This window comes from Rhyacophila brunnea, unplaced genomic scaffold (genome assembly GCF_057557595.1).
Source record: "Rhyacophila brunnea isolate RB1 unplaced genomic scaffold, BYU_Rbru_1.0 scaffold_17, whole genome shotgun sequence".
Classification (NCBI taxonomy): domain Eukaryota; kingdom Metazoa; phylum Arthropoda; class Insecta; order Trichoptera; family Rhyacophilidae; genus Rhyacophila; species Rhyacophila brunnea.
In genome coordinates this window covers 172,013-199,928 of record NW_028232827.1, presented here as the reverse complement: position 1 = coordinate 199,928, position 27,916 = coordinate 172,013, and the positions used below count along the sequence as shown (strand labels likewise).

The 27,916-nt window shown below is 37.8% G+C and overlaps 1 protein-coding gene across 1 annotated transcript; it reads left to right on the top strand.

The window, feature by feature from the left end:
• Positions 1-3,853: 3,853 nt before the first annotated feature.
• Positions 3,854-26,580, top strand: MED1 (Mediator complex subunit 1). Its single transcript, XM_085945004.1, has 10 exons — positions 3,854-4,319; positions 5,503-5,636; positions 12,616-12,739; positions 14,090-14,345; positions 15,447-15,648; positions 16,317-16,569; positions 16,891-17,071; positions 17,270-17,656; positions 18,118-18,643; positions 22,677-26,580. The coding sequence occupies exons 1-10, from the start codon at positions 4,149-4,151 to the stop codon at positions 25,798-25,800; spliced, it is 5,358 nt and encodes a 1,785-aa protein (XP_085801130.1). The 5' UTR covers positions 3,854-4,148; the 3' UTR covers positions 25,801-26,580.
• Positions 26,581-27,916: the final 1,336 nt, after the last annotated feature.

The window sequence follows — 27,916 nt, the reverse complement described above, 5'->3', positions numbered from 1 at the left end:
TCAAAATAATTTAATTATTATAATCCGTGTCCGGAAATTTGTACCCATGCAGTTCTCCGGTATCATACTTCACCGTGATATGTTGATTCGGAAATATATGGCCGTATATTAAAGTCCGTCCAACCTCTTTGGGTCGTATATACTATAATAGTACTTAAGATAAAATTCATGTCTAAATAAACCACTGTTCTTGTCCGTTTACAAGAAGCCACCGGCAAACAAATTTTGAAAATAGCCGATATACTTACTGAATTATTTGTTAGGTTAGTTTTTTTTTTTGAATTATTAATAACCATGTCTTTGCTTTTTCGTACAAGGTGGTTGTTAGTTGTTAGTAATTTTGAACAATCAAGACACCTAGGTTTTGATAAAAACACATAAATATTGTGTTCTCACAGGGAATCAAACCCAGAACTCTCCGCTTGTTAGGTTAGGTTAGGTTAGGATCCAGTGCTTTTTTGTAATGTGATGCGGTGGAACGGCGTTCCGGCACCTTTTTTCACAGTATTTTTAATGTTTCAAAATAAATTAGGCAAAACAATGTTCGCGCTTCCATAATTAACTGTTTCACTATAAACTTTTATTCAAATATATTATGATATTTTTACAACTTTAGTTGTATATTTGTGTTTGTTTGTTTAACTTTAGATTTGACATGTCTAAAAAAATGTTTCATTATTTATGCGCTTTGTGACATATAAGGAAAGCTGCTTGAAATTTCATTCAAATGATATTTGAATATAATTTTCTTTAGTAAAAAGCTTGACGAGAAGTGAGTTCCGGCACCTTTTTTCTTTAAAAAAGGCCCTGTTAGTATCTAACAAAATTGGAACATCATAGTCAGCAATACTCTACGAACAACGCGTATTTTTTTCATTTTGGTGCTATAGAGATGACCGTATAGTATATCTATTTCCGATAAGAAAACTCACGGAAAACTGTGCTACGGTGAAATGTAATACGTAAAATTTACATGTAACCATTATAATCAGTACATACACCTAGCTAACTACAATAATTATATATTCATTAATAATTTTTTGAGGACTATTTAGATATGAATTATTCATATGAACTGTTTGTTGTAAATACTTGGTGACGATTCCAGAAACCTAACCTAACGTAACGTAATCTGCCGCCCAGCCCCTTTCCAAATGTGTAAATATGACAGTAGTCGAATAAACGTAGTACATTAAGTAAATATGTTACTTATCCGCTAATTAAAAATATAACATTCAGAAATATAATGTAAAGTGTCTTAAATCGTAGTCGCTACAATTTAATGACATGTAATGCATCATAAATTTTATTTTATTTAATTGAATAACATAATAATATATTTTCAATACTATTATAATAAAGAATGATATTTTTTCTGACTTTTGCCGCCCTCTTAATTCTGCCGCCCGGGTGTTTCGCATCCATAACACCCCCGCTTGGCGAGCCTCTGACCTCGTCACCATTGAAACGTGGTGGCATAAATAATAATATGACGTCTTGTCCTACTGTAAATTGCATTTTTTTTTTTAATATTTTCATTGAAACTATTTATTTTTATTCAATGATTGAGTCGCAAGAATAAGGCATTCATTATTAAACCATTCGAAAATATTTTTGAAAAAATATTAACACTGATGGCTCAGTTGGTAAAGCACTGTTATCCAGCATCTAATGGATGCAGGTTTGAGTCCACTCCGTAGAGTGTATACTTCATAACTTTGCACTCTAGCTCTAGGATGAAAATGATGTAATATATTATTCTAAAAATATATTTTTTTACATAAGTATATTATTTATTTATTACTACATATAGGTACGAGTGAATATCATTTGATCTAATTATATGCGAGGTAATCAGGCAAAGAGGCATATTAGTGTAGTGTAGTAAAAAGTGCAAAAAAGGTGCAAAGTTATAAAACGTATACTCTACCTACTAATATTTCTTTCAAAAACACATTTCTTGTATTATAATATAGATAATAATACATAATTATGTTTCTAATGTGTTCCAATGTATGTATAATCTAACTAATTATACCTAGAGCATAGTATAAAAAATATAATATGTTACAGCCTTATAAAATATATTCGCAATGCAAAATGCCCTAGTTATTTTAATCATTGACCTTAGTAACCTTTTTTCAGTCTCACTTTCATATATTTTTTCAATGTGTGATCCAAAGTAAAAACACAATGGGTTCGGTCTTGGCCCCTATAAGGGGGGGGGCTGACAGGGCTCTAGCCCGGAGGCCTGGGTTCATGAAGGGCCCGGTGTGGCGAGTCGACCCGATAAATGAGATAAATACAAATCACAAATTTACTCTAATAATAAAAAAAAAATCGCTAAAAATACACCTTAATTTTACCGCGTACACCATTTTACACACGTACACACATTATAACACGCGCAAACGCTACTGCAGTGCGTCACACTGCCTTTACCATTAGCGATAGATAGGGGGGGGGGCACCAACCATCCTAGCCTGGGGGCCCGCTTCAAGATGTGGGGGCCATAGGTTCGGCAAATTAATAGCTAACAACCATTCCACGTAAAAATCCTGCTAAACCTCCACTCTATGAAAGCCATGGTAATTTTACCTCCTCTATAGAAGATTTATTCAACTTACCTATTATGAGAATAATTGTATGTATTATTTCATTCTTCCCTCCCTCTTTCAGGTTTATATTGATCTCCTATTCAGAATTTAAGATTGAGCGAATATCAATGTGTCATTTTGAATCAGACACGAATGACATATTAATGACATATTTTTCAAAAATATTTTCAAAACAAAAGAAATTTGTTTTTACGTTAGGTGCCAAGTTGAACACCTCTTGGTTATCGCATACTATGCACACGACCTCTATTAGGCGTGATAAAGAAGTCGATTATGACTACCTACCTATATTCTACATAATAGGTAGGTATCCATATTTTTCATATCAATTTATTTTACTCTCATTATGGACATACGTTTGAGAATTCGTAGGTAGGTAATTAATTACAAATAACAATGACGGCTTATTCTGTCACATTTTAGAAATATGCAGGAGTTGGATCATGTACCTATACATAATTAAGATAATAAAATATAACATTAAATTTCGTCAACTCCACTTTAATATTTACATTTTATTTTATTTATACACCTAACCGTGAAGGTAGGTACCGATCTATATCATTATTCTTATTTTCATTTTACAAGGTTCATTCGGCAACGTTAGCCAGTAGCTATTAAACAAAAATACAAACCAAAAATGTAGGTAGGTAGTACCTCTTGTATTCATACACCAGAGTCCTGTACAATTTATCGGTATATCGGCTATACCATGAGAATAACCTCTGCAACGACCCCGCTTGGAAGTAATACACGGTGAGAACCCAACAACGAAATACAATCTTTTGAAAGTAAGTTGGTAAAAAAATAATTTGATTCAATATTATCATGTAAGTATCAACATATTTTTTTAATGTGACGACTTAAAATTTAACTCTTATGAAATATATTAAATTTAATGATTCTCTTGTCACAATTTTTTGTTATTATTAACCCTTAGACCAAGTCTATTGTTTCGTTTAGTAAAATTTCTAAAATAATAGCATTATTTTTACCATTATATGTTATTTAATTATAGCAGTGGGTATATTCATGAATAATAATATAAACTTTTTTTATTGTTTCCTAATGAATTTATTTACATTCTAATAATAATTCTGATCGAGTATACCGATTAAAGGTGTATTGGTGAACAGAGATGTTTGGCAGAAGCAAAGTGTGCATTTTATGAACAGTGCAAACCAGCTGTGAGGTCCGACCCCCACCCGGCATGCCTGTAAAAATGCGCTGTTGCCAGATGTCATTTAGCTTCTGAAAGCTGTCGGTTGTTGATAATCTTGAAAATGTGTAAATCATAATAAATATGCTGTCAATAAACGGTAATACGGCATTCTTAAATCTTGTGACCCGCAAGCTTTCATTTGAATCACCGACACGACCCGATAACACTATTCTAGAGCTACGATCGTGTGAAATAACCAATTAGGATGCCTCGGTACATCGCTTTCTAAGGAATGCGTTGAGCAATTTTTATCTGCAGACCTTTATTTATCAGTCCGCGGGAATTTGAAAATATATTTTGAGTCGAAAATGAACGGCGCAAGCATGGCAGTGGCCAATTCCGCGGTCGGTGTCTTTGCAAATGCACCGGATAAAAGCAAAGAATTCCAAATGGAATTGCTCATGGAACGACTTCGAACGAAGACATCGCAATACAAAACACTGACAGAAACTTCAAAAGCCGTTAGAATGACTATGCTGGTAAGAATTCAAATTAATTTTAAGTTAATTCGCCTGTAAATCTTCATGATACATTGTTTATTATTATCGTTTTCAAATATACTGTCGAAGTCGGATAAATTACCTACCTAGGTATATAATATCATCAATCTTCTGATAAAAAGTATCTATTTATGTCAGTGGTCCCCCATAATAGTTCGTCAACAATGCAGGCATTTGTTTTTCACTATTACAATGAATTCGACTCTATGTAGAACATATTTCAAATCTGTCACCAATTTGAATAAATAAATATATTGATCTGGTGAAACCATGACTAATCTAATTAACATAATGCCAAGTTTTGACTCTTATCATTATCATCAGCCTGAATCTATCCATTGCTGGATGAAGGGTTCTCGGCGAAACTCTCGATTCCTCTCATCTTATACCTTTCTCTTGCATTTACACATACTCTTACAGAACTAGACTTTGTCGATTAAGGGAATATATTATTAGATTTACTGGTCTTCAATTACTAGTTTGCCTGAAGAACCGCACAATACGTCGCACGTGGAAAGAAGGTTGTCTTTCTCTAATGATCGTCTTTATCCAGTTCTCTATTCACAATATTTCGCCGGTGTCATATTTCAACAACATCAGTTGTCACATCTTCGGCTCTTAATATGCACTCATTTATCTGAATACTCAATGATCAGGTTATTTTTTATCATCGACTCTAAAATCTGATATGCATGTTGGGCCGTCTCACGAAGAAGTTTCTTGACAGATATATATTTTTACGAGAATCAAACGTTAGCCACTAGCTTAACCTATTCGGTCTATGCTCTGGGTCCAAAGATACATTAAAATGTGAATTTTCCCAGATCAAGGATTCAAACCCGAGACCCACGACTTTGTAAGGCGACATGGCCTGACCATTGAATATAATATATATCATTGCAAATGGCTATAACCGTGGATACCCTTTAAAACGTAATATGACTTTATTCTCAATTGTAGAATGACGGCATTTAAAATAATACTTTTTTTATGGTATTAATATATATTATGTGATGGATTCACGTAATGAGAAAAGATAGGGGAACATAATGACAGATATTATCTTTCCCACAAAGTCTACAAGATTGTTCTCGATTAGATCACCAAATTTTCCATTTTTGGCCTATATAATATAATCGAACAAATTATTAATTTTTTCCAGGATAAAAGATGGGCTCTGGATACGGCGGACCGAGCCATCCTCCAAAAGTGTCTTGACAGTCTGCAGCATAGCATCAAAGTATGCTCCTTCCAGAGTTTAGTTGAAAGACTAGAGTGCCTTTCCAGACAACTGGGGTAATCTATTTTTCATATCGCATAAACGGTGTAATTTAGTATAGGCGAACCTCGACTTACGAACGTTCGACTTTCGCACAATTCGCTATTTCGCACATTTCAAAAAAAATCGTTTTTTTAAAACGTCACACTGTGGACCGTGGGGTTAAGATATCCCCTTCTCGCTCGCTCACAAGCAAGTGCATTTCTTGCGTCACTTGCATCCTGCTCGCACCCGTCACTTTGCTTGTGAGCTAGCTAGGATAGGTTTAGTCTTGCGCAGGAGCGCGTGCGGGCGTGACATGTGCCTTTTGCTAATTTTATTCATTTGAAATATTTCACCCTAAAAATTTATAAACACGAGTGAGAAACGGAAAAACTGCAGTGTTGATACGAACAAAAAGAAATCAAGAACTCATAAAATTCTCACGATCGAGGCAAAGATGGAAATTATTAGACGTTCTGATAGCGGCGAATCTTTTGCTTCAATCGGACGTCCGTATGATACTAACAGGTCTACGATATGTTCAATTTTGAAAAATAAAAATAAAATTAAGGAATACGTTCAAAACTGTGGAAATATATCTTTAAAGATTGTTTCCAAAAGACACGGCATAGTTATGGATGAAATGGAAAAATCTTTGTCATGGTGGATCGATGACCAACATCAAAAAGATGTCCCTCGGAGTATTTCAATTATTCAAGCGAAGGCTCTTAGTTTGCACAAAGATTGGAAGGCTAGATTAAAAGAAGATTCTAACACGATTTTTCAAGCAAGTAACGGTTGGTTTAACAAGTTTAAAATGAGGTACATATTCTTTTCATAATATTAAATTCACTGGAGAATCGGCTGACGAAAATGAAATATATAATTAAAGTGAGGAAGAAGAAGCTGATAAAATCATCAAGACTTTAATAATGAAAAATATGAATGAAGCCTTCATGCATCTTGACAAATTTTTAAATATTATGGAAGATTGTGATCCCAATGGAGAACGCATATTTCAAGTGTGTAGGGCGATCAATAAAGACATAGCATGTTATAAAATACTATACGAAGAAAAGAAAAAGAAGAGTGGCAAACAGTTAACTCTTCATAACTTTATAAGGGAAACACCCGCAAACCCCACTTAAACATGTCTCTTAAACGCCTTTTAAACATGTTATATTTACTTGATAAATACATATTTTAAAATACACACAATTTTAAAAAAAAATTTACTTCCCTCTACTTTCGAACATTCGCACACATTTTCAGGAACCAATTATGTGCGAAAGTCGAGGTCCTCCTGTATACATAATTCGGAAACGTATTGGGAAAAATATTTGTACCTAGCCATGTGACAAGTGAAGTTTCGTGATTGATGGATAACAAAACAATTATAAATATGAAAACACTTTTTAAAAATAAGTAACTTTGTAATAAACTGAAAAAATAACATTCATTTTGTTCAGTTCCATATTGCAAAAAAGAATCTACCTATATAGTTTACCCTGCTTGGCTTGTGACGTTACCCCAGTCCCGGAATAATCCCAAAGGCACTTTATCTTCAACCGGTCCTGCCCTTAGACCGATTGAGAACCTTTGCTTAGCTAGCTCAGCTCTATTTGGGAGGAGGTAGTCACCTGAAGTTCTTGTTCGACACTATTTGAATACACCATAACAATATTATTTAACTTTAAAATGTTTAAAGAACCGCCACCTAGTAATAGGCTGACGTCTAGATTGTTAATTAAATTTACTTTTGTAAATATATACGCAAATATCAAGACAGCTGACCTCCTGTCACTTTTCTTCAGATCAGATGTTTGCCGAAAAAAACATCGTAGGTTATTTTTTAAAAATAAAAACTTCTTTCGGTAATACTGTTTTAATTATTTATTAAATTAATCTCAATAATTAAATTTATTATATTTAATTGTTTATTAACAATTACACAATTTATTTTAACTTCAAATAATTACTTAATTATTTTATAAACTTATTTAACTTAATTGTTAGGTAAAGTTAACTAATTATAATTATTTTTATATTTATTTAATATACTATTGCACACTTATAAACTATGAGCCGCCGACCATAAACTTTAGGAAACTATGTTCCTTTTATAAAAATAAGATCGCGACTTGATGACGCGATGCCGTGACGATATGTTGTTTACAACACCAACTGACAGCTCGAATCACCACGTCACCCGTTGTGACGTCTTAACTGATGACGCGACGAGATAATTCGTAAATGAAAAAGATCGCAAAGATATTTTAAAACTGCGCGAATTTGCTCTGCACTTGAGCACAACCTTACGGTGCTATTGGAAAATCGACGACTCAAGTGTATGAAAAAGTATGTTCCTTTATACTCTCCAGAAGGGGGTCTCCCGAGATTTGACGTCACAGATGCAAACTTCCCCCACTCTAAATTTATGTTTTCTTTGAATAACTAATGAACTATTGTTGTTTTTATTTATTAAGTATAGTACTTATTCCACTTTAATTAATATATTAGGACCGGTTTCGTCCGCCTCAGTGGGACATTTTCAACAAAATAAAAGAAATTAAAGAACTATTCACATTTTTAATCAAGAGATTACATTTACGTTGATACGGGGGGGGGGGGGGAATAGAGGAACTCACATGTTGGTGGATCTCCTGATCCGGTATCCATTCGGGTTGCAGAATATGTGTGACATCGGGAAAAACAGGATAAATTATAACACGGATTCTTGATTTATAATCCTGCGCAGGACAGCAATTTATTTAAGCTAACACATAGGAAAACATCGATAATTTTTACAATATAGGCTACAACTAGAGTTTTAAATTAAACACGACACTGGCGTTATATTTGGGGTCGGTTTATTATTATTATCCCGCGCACTAAGCACTGATTCACTTTTTCTCTCACTAGGGAATTGATTAACTTTCATTAGATTTTTGCACGAGTCACCGGTTGGTAATACAACGATTACGGATTATTAACGATTGATTTAAAAATGGGCCGGGAACGCCATCGATTACACGATTGATTATGCGATTTACGGGTGACGCCGGCGTAACACTTGTTTTATGTTATCACTTCATTGTAGGGTAAATCTCAACTGACGCTATTTTAAAAGGCATCTTTTAATTTTGGCGGGGGCTATTCTACGGAGGGGAAGAGAAAGGGGCAGGTCACCGACTAACGGGACAAACATTTGGGACGGGCCGCTTCTACCCTCGGGCCGGTTAATAAAATGCATCTTTGTGAATGACCGTTTACGAAATGTTATTTGTAATATTTTCGTGTAAGTCAGAGGCTCTAAACATTCTTCAGGGGAGCTGAATATTTTTGTTGTTTAATTGTTGATTTGGAATTTGAAACGTCGTCGCACCATGGTCTTTTTTTTGTCTGGTAACAACGTGTAGAGGTTCAAATACTTGTCATTGAAATAGAGATTTTATTAACTTACAATATTAAAAAGGGACAAGAAAGGTCTTACATGACTTTTCTGGGCGTGTTCACACGCGAAAAATGGACCAATGGGGCAATTTTCTACCTCTTCCACAAGGCAAAGAGCCAAACTCTTGGACCAATTACAGAAAAGCTGTTTATTTCCCGGCTTTTCCGGAAAATTATAATCATTTAATTAGGTAAAATTAAGTAACTTATGAATTCCCATAGATGGTACAAGTTTAGTAACAATCGTAAAAGTCCCTGAAGTACTTTTGACATAGATTGTCCAAATATCTATTAATTCATTTATCGGGTTCGCGGTTAAGAAAAATGAAAATGTATCCGTTCAAAACGGTGCGTAATACGAAGGCGAATAACCAAAATTACCGCTCGAGTGTGTTAGTGTAATCAGAATGGCGTAAAATTAAATTCAGCCGTTTCTTTTATACCAAATCTTCGCGCGCTAATTGTCGTCAGCTGAAAGCAAGTACAACCAAAATTTATTTAATTATATTTATAAAACACTTCAACTTAGAAGTATAACTTTAGTTCCAATCTAGATTTCTACGACAAGTATTTATTTATAAAGTTTGAAAGTTACCTATTTCGGGTAACTTTTTAAAATTTAGAATCGATCTGCCGGGGTTAATCGACAGATCTAAAGAACAATTTCTATTTGTAAATTAGGAAAGCAACCGAGTCCTTGGACTTACATTGTTAGAATTTCTATTTCCGAAATTCCTTCATCTACCTTTTATAAAGGTAGGTACTTAAAATTCGTACCCTTTTATTATAACTCAAAACATTAATTTATTATTTAAATTAGACGTGTGCAATTAGTACTTACAGAATGTAATCATTAGATTTTAATTACGACAATATCTGATATCATAATTTATTTATTTAAGATATTTCATTTTGGTCTTCGGCAAATACATCGTGACCAAATTCGAAAAATAAAATTTATTTTTATATAATTCAAAATTGGATTAAATATAAATGGACATCTGTTTACAATGCTTAGCAAATGATATCACATAAGTCGTTTACAATTTATTATCTATTTTTAACCTTAATCCTATACATTTTAATTACTTACATTTTACCTTATAAGACCGTTAGGCCTTCTTGAAAGAAAACTCATCCATAGTTCACTCTGAGTGGCTATAAGTCGCTCAGACTGTGCTATGGGACTCATTACATAATTGTTATAGCTTTGTTTAGAGCAGGGGAGGGCAAACTGCGGGCCGCATGTGGCCCGCCGGGTATTTTTTTGTGGCCCGCCATCATTAATTGTACTTCTGATTACGAATATTTTTTTTATAATTTTAAAAAAATATTGACAATAGACTAAAATTTGAAGAATTTGTTGTTTCGTAAATGTATTATCTCAGTACGTCTTCCTTGCGTCTCGTCTCACACTATGTAACCACTATTTTCTACGTTGAACATCGTGACACATTTAAATAATTTTAACTCCGCGTTGCAAGGAAAAAAAATATTATGCCTATGATATGGTAAAAAGCTTGAATGGATTTCAATTAAAACTCAAGTTATTCCTTCGACAAATATCGAATAACAACGTGGACCACTATCCAACTTTGAAGTTGCTGAATATACCAGAATATAAATTTGAAGAATATGGTAAAATTATCAAAGCTCTTTATGACGATTTTTCACAAAGATTTGGTGACTGACCGAAAAATTGAGACAAGTTTAGCAGTACGCGATCCATTTTCAATAGATATTGATAGTGTACCGACAGAGCTACAACTTGAGATTATTGATCTGCAGTGTGACACTGATTTAAGAGAATTGCTTCATCGTGAAGAAATCTCCAAATTTTACAATGCCCTTAATTCAGACAAATTCGACCAACTTAAAGATTATGCAAGAAAAATGTTCGTTATTTTTGGATCAACCTATATATTATGTGAACAAAAATTTTCGATCATGAACCTGAATAAAAATTCTTTACGATCAAATATGTCCGATGCCCATTTACAAGCAGTTTTGAGAATATCAAATATAAAATTAACATCTGAATTGAAAAAAATGTACAACAGTTTCATTCTTCTCATTAATTTTTTTGTAAGGTTTTTTTTCGTGATAATAAATAGTGTATATCTAAAAATGGTATTTCACTTGCGGCCCGCCGCTCATTTTGAATTCTTGAATTTGGCCCTCCATCCAAAAAGTTTGCCCCCCCCTGGTTTAGAGGTAGGCCGCGTATTTTCAAACAAAAATCGTCATTTAAGGTCGGACCGAAAAGTTGTGACGTCACAATTTTATCGCAAGAAATGTCAGCTGAAGGCGTACATTTTATGGTCGTGTCACTTGTCTGCACTAATTCTGCAAAATTTGTCGATGAAGCGCGAAATATATGACGGTGCATGTCGCGGACTATCACGTGACGTCACATTAAGCTGCCGCTACGGAAAAAAGTGTGTAATGTCGTTGTTCTTGGTGTTTAAAATGTTATCAAACTGATGCTCCCATCCCGTAGCACATTTTGAACCTTTAAACGAACATTTTCTGACAAGATCTGCTGAAATCACTAAAACAACAATAAGGTCATCTCACGTTGAACTGCACTGCATCGACACCTTTATGACGTTTTGAACGTTTTTATCATATTCCACATGCCCACAACACTTTTCGAATATCATGTTAAAATCACGTTTTTTTAGCGGTTGGCACTATGTATTTTCGATAAGAATGTTGTCTATTATCTATGGTTTGCAGGTTGGGTTCTGTTCAAAATATTATCTATGGATGTCATGCCGCAAGTATTTTAACGTACGCACACGTAGAAATTGTTAAAATTAATTGAAATTACCATGAATAATTAATAGTAATTCAAAATATTAATACATTAGAGTTGGCATTCTCTATAATTGAATTTAGAAAGGTGGTGATCATTCCAAATATTCTGCAAAATGACGAAACCATTGACTAAATTCGAGTGCTTAAAGTCAGACAACGTTATCTACAAAAAAGTGTTTTTTTTTTTTTTTTTGAGATAATGTTATTTTACATTTATGGCTACATGATAGTCAAACAACGTTATGTCAATCTTTTCTAATTTATTATTAAATCGTCAGTAAAGTTTAACGCTAACTACATAAGTTACCCTTGTTTTCATATTTTTTTAAAACTATCCCTATAAATTTTAACATCATCATAAGCAAGATAAATGTACAATACACAATAAATTATAAAATATTAACATTAGGTTTTAAATAAACATTTCCCTTGTTGAGTTACAAGAATCTAAAATAACGATTTTTGGCTCTCCTGTAAAGTTGCACTTTTGTAGATAGTGTTGTTTGACACTAAGCCCTCGAATTTGTCTCAATATAATCACAACTTAATGCTCCAGATGTCTTACTTAGCTATCAAACGGACACAAATCAACACTGCCACTGCCAAAAATGGCAGTTCTCATTTACACCATTGGAAAAAATATGTAGCATATTAATTTTCATATGCTGTAATCTACCTAAATGTTTCATTAAAATGTATTGTCAAACAATATTCTTTAAAATATTTCCTGTTTTGTTTCAGTTTTAAATTTTTAGTGGGACCATCGGGTGTGGATTTATTTATTTCATCGGATATGTTTTATTTGGAGATCTTGCTGGAAGCCAGTGGAACAGTCAAAGATGTTAAAATCCATCACGAAGGAAAGGTGCGTATGAAGTCTTACCCTGGTACTTGGAAATACAAATACACCCTATCTCACGGATGGTGAACCTATGTCACTAAGTGTCATGCAGACCATTTTTGAGTGGCACACGAGCATAGTTCGAATTTTGTGTGCAACATATTAGTAGTTTTTTTTATACTTAAATTATTTAAAATCTACAAAAAAAATTTACTTCATCTGGCAACACTGACATATTTTATCGGGGTCTAAATTGATTATGCGTCGATGACATTGAGCTACTTGTCAGTGAGCTTAAAAGCGGGCAAGTCAGCTAGTGCGATTGTGATGATGACACAAAACTTTCCACTCGCTCAGAAGCCAACACGCTAGCGAGTTGAAACCGTCATTTTTGGTACTATTTTGACAGGACGTATTGAGTAGTATGTTTTTTTATCGGGAGGTCGCCACTATCGCTCTACTGCGCAGACGCAGATCGCCCACACGCCAGCGTGTAGCGAGTAAACTAGCCAGGCTTTCAACTATTCTCGGTAGATTGTTTACAATCTGCTTGTTAGCTAGTTCGATGATGACACTGGGCGAGTTTACAAGCAGATTGTAAATTCGCTGGCTTGTAGCTTGTAAAGTAGCTCAATGTTATCGAGCCATTAGCAATATGCCTGTAAATAAAAAAGTAACATTCTTGCAAAAAATGAATGGAACTCATTACCAATACATTTAATTACATAAATTACTATTTTGGACAAATGCGGATAAACATGTACTGTGAACAACTATTTTCGTTGATGAATTATTTTTAATTAAAAATAAAACATCGCCTTTCTATTGGTTTGACTGAACCATTCTCTCTTATAAACGGAGTCTTCAATTTATTGTTTTCGAAAAGTCTTAAACTATAAATAAAAATAATTAAATTTATATCATACAAACAAGAAATAGCTCACTAAATTATAAAAGAAACAATTTTGTCTATAAATTTGGAAGGTTTTGATTTTTTTATTTTATTTATCTGACAAGTGGCTATTTTTGCATAGCATTTGACTCACCAGTATAAAAAATTTGCCATCAAGAACAGAACTTGTCCCGTAAAATGTTTACTTATACAAGTGACAAAGATCAACGATCAAGAAAGGGATAAATCGGCACTACTGATAGAAAGATTATGCATCGATGAGTCTGAGGACACCTAAAGGTAAAAAGCTGATCCCTATGAAGTAAAATTGTAATACATAGCATATTGGCTGAAAAAGCAACTTCTGTATTTTACACAGCTAATGGGATTTGAACCCAGAACCCCTGCAATACTAGCATTACAGCTATTTCGCTAGACCGAGTGTACTTTGAAAATAACATATTTCTATTACTGATCCGCAGAAGGAACAGCAGTCGTGCGAAGAGCTGGTTTCCTGCATCAGCCGCGGAGACTTCACCGACTTCACGGCACAGTTGGAAGGGCTGACTGCCATGTACCAGTTGAATGCTGACAAGAAAGCCAAGGCAATGGCCTTTAGCGCCCTAGCCGCGCTGGAAGCCGACCTCGGAACTCTCGCGCAGATGCAGGCAACACTCAAGGATCCCTGGGCACAGGTTCACAAGAGCCCCATTGGATTCGTACAGAAAAGAAAAGGCGGTCAGTCTAAACCAAAACAGTTAACGTACCCATAATCTTAATACCTGCACAATTATTTTGAAATCCCTACTGAAACCCTCTTCATACTTTAAGTAGTTCTAATTTTTTTTTATTTGAAATAACATGTCATCCAGATGCAGACATTGAAAAAACCTTCTCCATGTAGAAGGAACCTAATTATATGAAACTTACTTAAGTTGGCGCTACAGACCATTCAGATCCATGGTCGACTGCACAACCATCATTCAGGTATCATTATCTTGAGCTCACCCTCCAGTTAGTCACACTCAGCCTCTCTGCATCCCTCTCGACGTTATCCGCCAATCTCCTCCGAGAGCGGCCCAGGGGCCGAGTGCCTACAGGTATTCCTTCATAAACTTTATAGAGAGCTCTAAATCCATCACATCTAACAATGTTACGGGCCCATCTGAGTCTTCGCAACCTCAATACATTGACTATATTGGGCTGAAGTTGTTTGTGGACCTTTGGTTTTCGAATACTTGGATAGCCTTTTCTCGTTTCTCTAAATATATAAAAGAGAATCTAAAAATTTTACTAAGATCCTCTTGCAAGGAACCATTATTAGCTATATTTCTACGAATAGCAAAAAAATATCTACACATGTTGCTTGGAAAAGATGCGCGTAGAACTACTAACAGAAACAGATATGCAAACCAACCGAAAAGCCTTCCAAGCATTTGAAATATTTATAATATCGATTAAATACACAAAATACAAATGACTAGAGCAGTATTATAGTGCGTACGTCTTTAGCGTCCAATGTATTAATATCAGATGCAATGTTAACTATATCCTACTAGGTACCTACACCGAATATGCAATGCTTTAATTAATTCAGTTAACCATTGATAAAGCATCCATTAAATTGTCATTAACTATTAATTTACGATTATTCATTTTACATTGACCCTTTTGCATACTTTTCCATTCTTGACAATTATTTTTTTTATAAATAATATGCATCAGGAAATCAATTTTTTTTAAATGGCCACGATAATGATGACGGCACGTGTTGTGACATTGCTAATTTTATTAAGAGTTAAATCATATTCATTGAAAAGATTATTATTGTTATGGTAGGTCACGCGATGCGTCTTACATATTTCGTCTCGCCGTATGAGGTGGCGCGGTGTCCCGGTGGATCACTGACAGCGGAATCTTTCAACGGGACCAGTGGTGCGGGTCATTCAGTTCGGGTGCTCCTAGAATCGGCTGCCGCACACAAATTGCAGTTCGCCCCTCTCATAACACCGTCGGCTGCGTCACGGGCACAACCAAATGGGTGTGTTGGCAGTCACTACTTATTACCTTAACCCATTCGCTGCGGACCTTTTAATTACTACATTTAAATAACATGCTAATTATATATAATGGCCACCTGATGGGCAATGCACCAGTTGCGTTGGACGCAGTGAATAGGTTAAGATTTCCTTTAAACAATTTTTAACAATACTCTCAATTAAAACACAGATGTCTACAGGGCACCGTAACTGCAATTCATTTTGCATTGTAAATTCAACTTCATTATGTTCATTTGCATTTTCTGTCAAAAACTGCAGATATTTCAACATTTTTATTTTTAAACAACTTATTTTTATGCCCAATTCACGAAGATACCAAATATATGTAAGCATCGGTATGAGTGAAAGGAAGAGGAAGATAAGTATTAAAAATCGATAAATGAATTAAAGATTACAAATGGACCATAATACACATATGCACAAATGAGGATAAGTCAAATCGACACCTCTGAATTATTAATTCCATACAGAAACATTGGATTTCCTATACAAAATGGTCTAAAAATTAATCTTCTTTTGGCTGTCCTGAGAAGTAGCGTTTTAAGACTTAACGCCTTCTTCCTTTCGCACACAGAATTTTCATAAGGCTCTCTCTTGTTGTAGCCAAACTCTTATATCAATATAATATAATGATCATTTACATTTCCAGTGGCCCAATATATGCACCGTTTAGTGCATCGAACTGCGTAACCTTACCAGCACGCTTTGTCCTGAAACTGTCCCAACCAATGCCCATCTGCGGGGCACTCCTTAAGATGATGTCGGCTGCTGCGGAGAACGCGGAAGGCGGAATCCCTGCCACGCCCATTGTGCTGCCCGCCCAGGACATGAAACCACTTCTTTCTCTGGTTGCGAGGCATTCGTCATCAGCCGATATCAATCCCAATAAGGGGTTATTCGTGGTAAGATTTACCTTATTTTATATACGTATTAATTAATTAAAACATTTATGACCTGACGCATAGGATATCAGTGTTATGTAAAACTAACTAATTACGATCTCTATGCATAGATTCTCATGCATGTTATGAATGGGACTCGAATTCACGACTTTCACTTTCCAGGTGAGTGCTTTCGCCTTTAAGTTATTGATGCTTCAAATTCGACCAATCAGGAAGCATTGTGTTTTTCTATAATAAAGAATCTAACGTTCTTAAACCTCATGTATATTCAGTATTGAATAAAAAAATAATATACTTTATGTAACCAACTCACTTTTTCAGACATTACCTGACCAAAACCAATGCTACTTCCTGACTGAATCCAGAGGTTTGGACGGATGCATGGTGGAGTCTGTTCCCTTCACTCACCCCCGTCAGGTTTCCACTTTAATCACCAGACTTCGACAGCAGGCTCTCTTCAATGCTCTGATCGCCAGCTGCGTCAGGCCAAATAGCAAGCAAGGTAAATAACAATTTTTATGTTCAAATCGAGAATTGAAATGTTTTCACTCTGCCGGCGGAGACAGCCGTCGTGAGTGTCATTATATTATTTAAATTTTATCTTTTAATTTTTTTAAAACGTTTCTACCAATTTTCGCCATAATGTCCCTTACGTTCATTGGCTTAGCACCCTCGATATTAATAATCTTTAATTATTAAGATCTAGAATCATCACTGATGGTGGAAGTGTCAGCATTATCGTGGCAACACATCAGTGTGTCCCTCGAGCAGCCCGGAGAAGGTGGAATGGCGACACTGGAACTGGAGCTTCCTGAAAGCAGCTCCCCCAGGGTATCCCTGCACGGGGGCTTCGGTGGGAGCGGTGCGGGTTCGGCTAGCAGACCCGACGAGAAGCTAGGCCGAATATTGGCCCGTACCCTCTCCATCCCTCTGTTGGTGAGGGCTCTGGTGATGGGCTGGGAAAGGGAACGGGAGAGAGAGCGCGAGACCCGGTCGGGTTTTAGCGGAGGCGCCGGGGGGACCGACCCCGGGGGGGCACCGCCCTCACCTTCCACGCACTATAACGCGCATGCCCACCATCCTCAAGGTAACTATTTACATTTTTTCAATCTTAACCTTATCGTAACTACACTTGTTATCACTACATATACATATAATGTTACGTTAATCTAGGGAGGCTTTCATCAAGCAGTGGATTGACCCTGGCTGATGATGATGAATTAATACTGCTAGTGTTTCATGTTTGCATAGATAATCGTTGCTCAAAATAATTTTTCTTTGTCCTGAAACAAGTAAACAACATTAAAAACTACAAAAAAAACCCTAAACACTAAACCTTATTAACCCGAATACCAGCTGATTAGTGATTAGTGATATTCTATGCAACTGGTCCGTATTCATGTAATTGCGATTCTATGAAAAGTTTTATTTAAATTCCAAACTGATTTTAGGTACCATAGACTAATGCTTCTCAACCTTTTTGCAACACACGTACGAATTAACATTTAATTCCTTTATTGTTGGACTAAAACATAGTTAAAATTGCAGGCACGTTCCTGAACGACCCACAGTCGAACCTGTTTGGCAGCCAAGACTCGAACCTATCGTCCATGATGGGAAACTGTAACGGGGGAGGCGTCGGCATGCAGACCTCAACCGCCCCACAACTGATGCCGCACCAGCTGTCCGCCGCCTCCCATCGCGCCTCCTTCACGCCCACCGACGAAAAGAAACCTACCAAGAAGAGAAAACACGACATCGCAGACCCCGACGGCTGGAGTAAAAAACCCAAGTCACAGGTGTGCGAGGTGCTCTTGGAGAGCTCTTCCAATTCATCAGCTTCCGTCGAGGAGTCGGATCAAGAGGAAGAACCCGCCCGTTCGAATTCCTCGAATGATGAAGGTGAAGAGAGAGGAGCTTCTCCGACGTCGTTCGTGGGGTTTATCTCTGATCTGGACCCCGCCGAACTGACAAGGGATGGCTCTTCTAACGACAACAGGACTAGCTGTTCTGAGTTTGAGAACTCGGGGGACGGCGAGGTTAACGACTCGCAAGACATGGATGATATAATTCGGTAAGTTATCTACCTTTCGATACCTACCTTCAATTTGCTTCACTCAAGCTTTAATAGAATATCTCGAGATATTAACACGTTGATCGCCATGGGGGTCACCGGTGACCGGCATTGGATTACGTTAAGAGGGCCATGGGGGGTCACCGGTGACCGGCAAAGAAGACAATCTCAGAGTTGTTCTACAGCGCCGGCGGGCACACGCGCGCAGTGAATTTTTCGATACGCGGTGACCGGCATGGCCCTTCTGTATATTACTGCCACTTGGCCTGAAAATATGTCTTCCCAGTCACAAAATATAGACTCACTAATGTAAAGAATGTACATAATGAAAAAAAAAATTCTCCTTTTAAATTGTAAATGTGTTTTTATTGATATAAAAATAAAAATTAAATAGATTATAAAAATTATGTAAATAATAAAAATATAGAATTATAAAAATGATTATAATGTATGTATACGTATATTTTCAGTTTATGTTTAACCAGGTATTATACTACCAAATTTGAAAACTTTTATTCTGTATTTGTGCCTTTTCTGTTTATTATACTATCTAAATCTAAATATAATTCGACCTCAAAATGGCACCATGCTCTCGTCAACACATATGGACAGGTGACCGGCGAAATGGCCGGCCCGGCGCAATATAATAAATTAACTTGTTGGCGCCGGGACGGACACATGTGACCGGCACATCATAAAAACCAATATTTACGTAAAAAAATCATCAAAATGAAAAAAAACATTATATTCTTTCATAACCTATCAAATAATACCTTAGAAACAAATAATCATTTTTTAACTATTTTATGTAAAACTAGTTGGCGATCAATGTGTTAATTAAGTATAGTAAAACCTCGTTAATACGAATTCCACGGGACCGAAAATCGAAAAAAAATTCAAATTACGAAATATGAAATGTATGGGGGAAAATATTAAAATTTAGAAAAACAACAAATTTTGATTTTCATTAATTTTGTTTACTATCATAGGATGTTGTTACACCCCCGTATGCTCCCCATTTGGGGATGTCTCTGTGTATTTGGAGAGGCCCGAGTCGGTATCAAATCCAACAAATAGTAAAGCGCTGATTACGAAAATAAATAATAATAATAGAGCCGAGCCGGCAATGCCGTAGATTATGACCGTTGAAAATATTGCAACGTCGCCGTTTTTCGACAACGCTTTCGTTGAATGCAAAACATAAGATGGCGGGCAGAACGCTGCCAACAGCCAAATCGCAAACGCTTACATTTCGTCCTCCGTAACACAAATTATTAAAAATGTAACTATTATATAATATTAACTTAAATATACCTTGCCGTTTCCAAAACAATTCCGGTGTGTTATTTGTTCACCTCCACATCCCAAATCCAGACGAAAAACCATACTAAATATAAAAGTCACAGCTGGTTTTACACTTTCGAAAATGGAGGGAAATGATAAGTTGCCCCCGTCAACGTGGGACTACGCTTCTTGATTTTGATCGTCTGGAATCAAGAAGCAGGTGGAATTTCTTTCACCCGGACACACACCCTGAGATCCAAACACCGGAAAAGGAAACGGCGAGGAAGAAACATCCAGAGGCTTGCCTCTGGTGGCGCTCAACAAACTATAATAATAAGCAGTAGAAAGAGGATGCTACCAAAGCCAAGCCAGTGAAGAAAAGAGCAGAAACACCTGGATTGCGAAGTCAGGGCTCCCGATGTACTCCCGACCAACTGCATCCGCCAGCGAACTTGGCCCACGGACGAGTGTATCGGGCAAGACCCTGGCTCCAACGAGGGAAAACGGCATCAAATGCCCTGCATCATCAGCCGCTTGAGCCCTCTTCGTCAACAGCAGCGTGTCTGTGAGCCTTGCGATCAGCCCTGGCCCAGATGCACCATGATGAAGAGAGCTACAAAGCGGCCTTCTTCAGCTAAGCAAAGCAGCCTCCATCCGCGGAAAGCAACCAAGCAGCATCCTCAGCCATAGCATCATAGATTAGTTAGTTTTAAGTGTTTTGTGTTTGGAAGCGATGTATAATATAGTTATTTCAGTGCTCGAAGTGGAAAATTTTACAACCCGGCGCGGTTGTATGAGGCAGAATGGCGTTCCGGTCCATTTCGGGCCCTGATATATTTTTAACAATTTTTTATAAACTCTAAAGCCATTTTAAGTGTTAAATTAAGTTATAATCTTGTTGTATTAGTATAATATCAATGTAGTGCGTGTAATTCGATAGCCACGGCAGGGCAAGTGAGCAAAAAGGGGTGGAGTAATACGCCGGTATGCATTTTTGTGAGGGATTAACTGATTTTCGGACGGTCGCTGTGTGTGTTGATGGGTCATAATATTTCGCGATTAATTATATTACCTTCATAAAATAAGTAATTTATGATGTTTTAAGAAAAATCTGTCGCAATTTTCAATGATTGGCTCATGAAATAGTGTACTTAATTATGATTTATTGAATATTTTTGTATACCAGGACTCTGAAATCATTTTGAATTACGAAATTCAAATTAGAGTTATGGTTTTATATGAAAATAATGTTCAAGGGACTTTTTTTTGCGAAAATTTCGAATTATCCTTGTTCTTATTAATGAGGTTCTACTGTATGCCAAAATATTCACGAGAGCCATTATACATGTCTGCATGTCTTGTAACAGGATGCTACGAGGGTGGGTCAATAATTCCTTAGAAAAAAGCATTAAAACAGTTTTTATTTTTGTATTTTTTTTTTATTTCTCAACATAATCTCCTTGGAGCTCAATACACTTGGTTAGACGTTTCTCAATTTTTTTTAAACCGTCAGAAAAATAAGTTTTCGGAAGGTCCTCAAAATAAGCATTTGTCCGATCGATGACTTCTTCATTTGAAAAAAAACGTTGTCCACTTAGCCATTTTTTTAAGTTTGGGAAAAGGAAAAAGTCACTGGGGGCTAAATCTGGCGAATACGGTGGGTGGTCGACCAATTCGAACTTCAATTCTTCAATTTTAGCCATTGATCGTAAACATGTGTGAACACGGGCATTGTCCTGATGAAAGAGGATTTTTTTCCTGTTTAAATGAGGCCGTTTTTCTTCAATTTTTTTTTTTAGCTGGTCCAATAAAGATGCATAATAATCCCCTGTTATTGTTTTTCCTTTTTCCAAATAGTCAACGAAAATAATTTCACGTGCATCCCAAAATACAGTAGCCATAACCTTACCAGCTGATTTCACGGTTTTCGCCTTCTTTGGACATGGTTTGCCTTCGCAATCCACTGCTTTGACTGTTCTTTCGTCTCGGGAGTATAGTGGTGTATCCATGTTTCATCTACAGTCACAAAGCGACGAAAAAATTCATCCGGATTGCGTTGCATGAGCGACAACAGGGCTTTAGAGGCCACCACCCTAATGCGTTTATTGTCGACTGTGAGCAAACGCGGCACCCATCTTGCAGAAATATTTTTCATGCCCAATTTGTCATGTAAAATAGAAATGACGCTACCTTTTGAGATCCCTGTAACCTCAATTATCTCACTCAACTTTAATCTTCGGTCACTTAACACCATATCGTGGATTTTATTGATCATTTCTGGTGTAGTCACCTCTACAGGACGTCCTGAGCGTGGTTCATCCTTTGTTGATGTACGACCACGTTTAAATTCATTTAACCAGTTATAAATAGTTGCAAGTGAAGGAGCAGATGTGCCGTGAACTAAATCCAACTCATTTTTCATTTCCTTTGCTGTTAACCCTTTTATATTAAAATGTTTAATAACAGCTCTAAACTCAATTTTCTCCATTTTCCACAAGCAAATTTTTTTTTTAAATGTACGAGAAACACACAACCCGACCAATCTGATTGAAACTTCGCAGCATACTGAATCGGTAGTGCCGCTGCATGAAAACAAACCGCTTACAGTACTAGTCGCGCCACCTGTCGGCTTTTCTAAGGACTTATTGACCCACCCTCGTATTATAATTTATCAATGCTTATAATATTTTGTTGATAGACCACCTAGATTTCATCTGTATCAAATTTTAACTCTATTTTCGACTTTCAGATCTGCAAATACTCCATCGAAATGGGATTCAAAGAAGCACAAACAGAAAAATAGAGAACACAGCAACAGCAGCTCTGTAAAGCTGAGCAGTTCCGCTTCTCTGCTGATGGAATTGACCGAAGGGAGCTCTCCGGCCGTCAGCATCACCCCTCTGTCTCCTTCCACGCCCTCGTCTATAGTCACCAATACTTCGCCAGGATTCTCGTCAGTTCTGGGGATGCGACTGGACCGGAGGCCGGGAATTGAAATTATCCCTATATCTTCAGAACCCCGCGCAGCTCTAATTGGGGGTTCGGTCACCATCACGCCGATAACACCGTCGCAGGCTAAGTCGATGGACGAACGGCATCGAAGCGACAGGAAATCTGGTTCCAGCGGAAAATCGTCTCGCGATGGCAGTAAAGACAAGAAAAAGAAAAAACGTCACGAAGATTCGATGGGACCTCCGGAAAAACTACCGCCGAAACAGGATCCATTGACGAAACCCGTCTCCGTCAGTATTAAACCCGCCGATGGATCGCGGTCACCTCTAGCCGGTGGTTCTCCGTCTCCCAGTCCCATTGGAAAATTTAGTCCGAGCCCGACCCACGGGCGGTCGGGGTCTGTCTCTAAATCGACAGGCTCCGGTAGTCCAGGAAGCGTCAAAACCTCTGGAAAACCTTCCGGTTCGTCGGGCCACCATGGAAGCCCGAGGCATTCTCCGGTCCGGAGCAGTCCCAAGCGAGCCCCGCCTGGTTATTCTAGCCCAAAAAATCATGGGACCTCTTCCCCGAAGCACGCTTCCGGTTCCAGCGGCTCGGGGAAGCCCAGCATGTCGGCACTCAAGTCGGCGGCCGGCGGGTCTCCCTCGTCAAAGTCCAGCAGCAGCAGCAGCTATGACGCGTCCAAACCGTCCAAGGGATCTTCCGGAAAAGAGAGCTCATCCAGTTCCAGAGACAAAGACAGAAAATCTTCAGGAGGACTCTCATACAGCAGTTCTGGAGGTGGCAGTCCAAAGATGAAGTCTTCGACCGTTAAATTGAAACAGCTCGATCTCTCAACAACCATGAGCGAATTGCACGCCTCGTCCGCTGCCAATGACAGTATGATATCTCCGGGGCCGGACCTGAACAAATCCGCCACACCCAATCAGCTCCGAAATAGGAAAGGCTCTCTCAGCGCCGTCATTGATAAGCTTAAGTCCGCCCAGCACTGCTCTGAGCCAGAAGCTACCGTTGCTAAATCCTCGTCATCTTCGAGCAGTAGCGGAAAAGACCGCTCCGGTAATTCCTCCAGCAAGTTGACAGACTCCAAAACCACGAGTACCGGCGGAAGTTCTAAACTAAACGAGAGTAAGACGCAAGAGTACATGGTGAAGCCCAGCTCCGATGGTATGAAGATAACTTTTAATAAAACAAGAACGAAAGAGTCAAGCTCGAGTTCGGGAAGCTCTAAGTCTTCCGGATTCAGTGGAAGTTCTAATTCCAGTTCGAGCAGCTCTGCTCCGAAGCAGTCTTCCTCGTCATCCGGAACGAGCTCTCAGTCCGCCACCGGAACCGGATCGCCCAAGACTCACACGGGACTTAAACCCGGAGTGATCAGCGGGCCGGCATCCAAAAAACCACAAGCGCTGCAGTCTTCTAAAACCGGTTCCCTGTCAAACTCCACTAATCCGTCGGGCGTTTCATCGGGTAGCCCTGGTTCCAGTAACAAGATAAGTTCCAACTCCCTGACCGTCACTGGCGGAACTTCCAAAGTTGCCTTCACCAAATCTAGCTCTGGATCAAGTCTATCGGGATCTTCCACCCCGAAATCATCTTCCAAAGTCTCAACCGGATCGCCTAAGATGTCTAGCTCGGCCACCGACCTTTCGAAATTAGGCAGAGATAGAGAGAGGGAAAGAGAGAGAGAGAAATCTCGCTCGTCGAAGAGTACTTCTGCGTCAGGTAGTAGTTCCGATAAGTCAATATTCTCCAGTGGGAAGAACAGCGAGAGGAGGTCCAGTCCGGCGCCTGTTAGAGATGACGGGGAAGGCGAGAGGGCTTTCAAGATGTTATCGCAGCACTCCAAAGACCCTGCGTTTATTGTAGAAGGATTGATCAAATCCCTAGACACGAGTAAATATCAAATACCCAAACTTTCTGCAAGAGTTCCCGCGGACGATCCGAACAAAACTAAAAACTCTTCTTCGAGTAACGACAAAACGAGCGTCGCTCCGACATCTCAGGTGGATTTGTCTAATATTAGTAATCGAAACGCTGTGAATGACACGTCTGCCAAGATGTTGGACTACATGGGTAGACAGCAAGACCTCTCCGCATCAAAGTATTCTTTTCAGCACCTGTCAAATTCCAAAATACCAGACCAGACCCCAAAAACTCTGCCTTCTCCGGCATCTTCGTCCGCGAAACCAGCCATCAATTTGACTTCCTCCGGTCCTAAGTTGCAAACGGATCCACTACCGTTGGTTTCAACATCCAAAGCGACAGACGGGACTGATGGTCTTCAGCCATCGAATTATTCTTTCGGCAGTCTGGCTAAAGCTCAATCTGACTCAGCAAAAGACAATAAGACTGATTCAAAGACAGCTGATGTTTCGAATCGAACCAATTCAACCAGCGGTGCTTCGCGAGACGATTCCACGACAAACAAAATCGACTATTCTAAGCCGTATCCGGCGATATCGGTCTGCAACGCTGACACGATAAATCAATTGATCTCAAGAAAAATCGATACAATTTCGAATAAAGGTTTTACAGTGCCTCAGATCAAACTCGCAATCGAAGACGCGGGTCGGAAAATGCTGGCTGTATCGTCGGAGCCTGGCATGAAGCCGCCACCGGCGATTGGAAAGCTTCCTTCGACTACTCAAGAGGCTGCTGAAATCCTGTTAGACTTCTCGTCTTCATCGGGCTCCAAATCTGGTGCAGAGATAAAGAATAAACTGACAGCAGAACGGGCAGTCGCCGGCATGCGTCGCCATACGCCTCCTCTGGTTCTCCCCACACAGGCCCCTTCCCTGTCGGTGCACATTGTCAAATCTCCCGCCCCCTCCCCTTTGATCGTACCCTCCCCCCACTCCAACTCTCCGTGCATCACGGACGATGAGCTGATGGACGAGGCGGTGGTCGGTCCGGGCAAATGAGATTTGTTTTCACTCCGGCACACTCGGCGCACTGGGGATAACATTTTTGCTATTTGAGTTATCAACGAATATTATTTACCTAATCCCGGACAAAATTCTCGATCCCGGGATTACGAGATTTGTATTTTTTCAATCCTGGGATTGCAGGATTAGTATTTTTTCAATCCGAAATACAATACAAAAATTCTGCCAAAAAAATATAAATTTATCTTCATAAAAAACATACTGGAGATTTCATATTTAGTAGCAGTCTCTCAATTGATTTAGTTTATACAAAGCTTTGTAATCAATAGTAATCCCTGAACATTTTGAATCCCGGAATTACGACATCATGAAATTGAGCCGGATTGCTAGGTTGCGAACCCTAATCGTAACTTCACATTTGTAACCAATTGACAGCTGTCATGCTACGTCTGATTTTCCCTCACTTTTGAAACCCATTGTGTAGTAATTAAGAAAGTCTATCACTCTATTCAAGATTGCCAGCCTCCGTTGCGTATGTCTGAAGCCTTCTCATTTAAGAAATACTTAATCCTAGTCTGTATTTTTAATTATCATGATGGTAAAGACATTTATGAAATGAGAGAATGTCTCGTAATCAAAACGAGGCAGTCAATCCTTTGAATTATTTCTTCTATAGAAACCCACCACACTTCTTGCTTTATTATAATTGACAGCTGTCATGATATTATTTTTCAATTTCCACACTTTGCTTTTTATGTTTTTCCTTGAATAGGTCAATCTAATATTGTATTATTAGCTTCTTGACTGTATGTGCATATATCCAAATTAAAACACTGAATATAATATAACATTTTGGAATGTTTCCATTCCATATCCTGGAACAAAATGGAAATTGCTTCCGAATTTTAGTGATTGTAGCGAATGATGAACGAAATCGTGTGTGCTGGGGTTCTGTTTTAGGAAACGTCATTATATTATTCATTGTTGTATTTTTTACAGCACAATTATTATTATCAATGAATCTATTGTAGATTAAATCACTGTAGGTATGTATTTATAAATTTATTGTACCACCAAATACGAGTTGTATGTATTTCAGTAAATAAAATTTTAAATCTGCGGTATAGTATTACCAGGGAGAGCCATTGATTTGTATGGTAACCTTACATTCAATAAATGAAAAATACTGCTATACACGCTCCATTGTCTTTGTTTATGACACTTACAAGTATATGGATTCCTTGTCAAATTGTGTAACAATAATATAGAGAATTTGTTTTATTTATTGCATTTTAGTTGTGGGGCGCCAATAAGCAATCCCTGGTCTTACCGCAAATAATGTATATTGTATAGATATCTCTCGTTTTAATGCCTTATTGTAAATATAATTCGGGAGAAAATGTTTGTTTGTTTTCTATGATATCAGAGGTTAAGTAGATAGTAAGGCGCCTTGCACACACACATTCGAACTGATGCCAACTTAATCTGAACTTTTGAATAGGCAACAGAATCGCTTTTCTGATTGCGCACGCAGGCATGACTTATTATTTAGAGTCAAAATGTTAAATAAACCCAACTGTCAATATTATTAAAATTGGATAAACATTATTAAACAAATATATCTGGCCATTGGAACATACCACATCTGGTGTAATGAACATTAGGCACCAATTATAGTTGTGCAAAGAGCGTCGAAGGAGCGAGCAACTTTCGATGTCTTAAATGGCATGCACTAGAGTATGATTCTTATTTTGATTTAATCCATTATGATTAAGCCCCGATGAGAAGACACCCTCTTGCTCACCGTAAAACGCTTTTAAATTTCAAGTCCCAATGGTCAACCGTCCAACTGAGGGTGGATTGACTTGATAAATTCTTTTCATCCAACACTTCTGGAGGATTGCAATTCATCATAATAATATCAGCAAATGTTAAGATTCTGTCGGTTCAAGCTTACAGAGTTTGGAGGCTAACCGCCGTATGCATATAACGTCAAATTACCTTCAAGCTACTGCCAATTTCCATACATGAACGCAAATCAAATCCATTGGTTAGTGACGTCATATAAATGCCAACTTCTAAATTTTGATTCCCCGATAATTAGTTAAAGATTTAACAGACAGGCTGTGGCAACTGTATGAAGTATAACCGT

What these genes read in the sequence shown, in the direction of transcription:
- MED1 (XM_085945004.1), top strand. Translation starts at nt 4,149, where the DNA reads ATGAACGGCGCAAGCATGGCAGTGGCCAATTCCGCGGTCGGTGTCTTT. An exon ending in TCACGGGCACAACCAAATGG is followed by an intron (nt 15,649 to 16,316) that starts GTGTGTTGGCAG and finishes TTACATTTCCAG; the next exon opens with TGGCCCAATATATGCACCGT. An exon ending in GACATGGATGATATAATTCG is followed by an intron (nt 18,644 to 22,676) that starts GTAAGTTATCTA and finishes TTCGACTTTCAG; the next exon opens with ATCTGCAAATACTCCATCGA.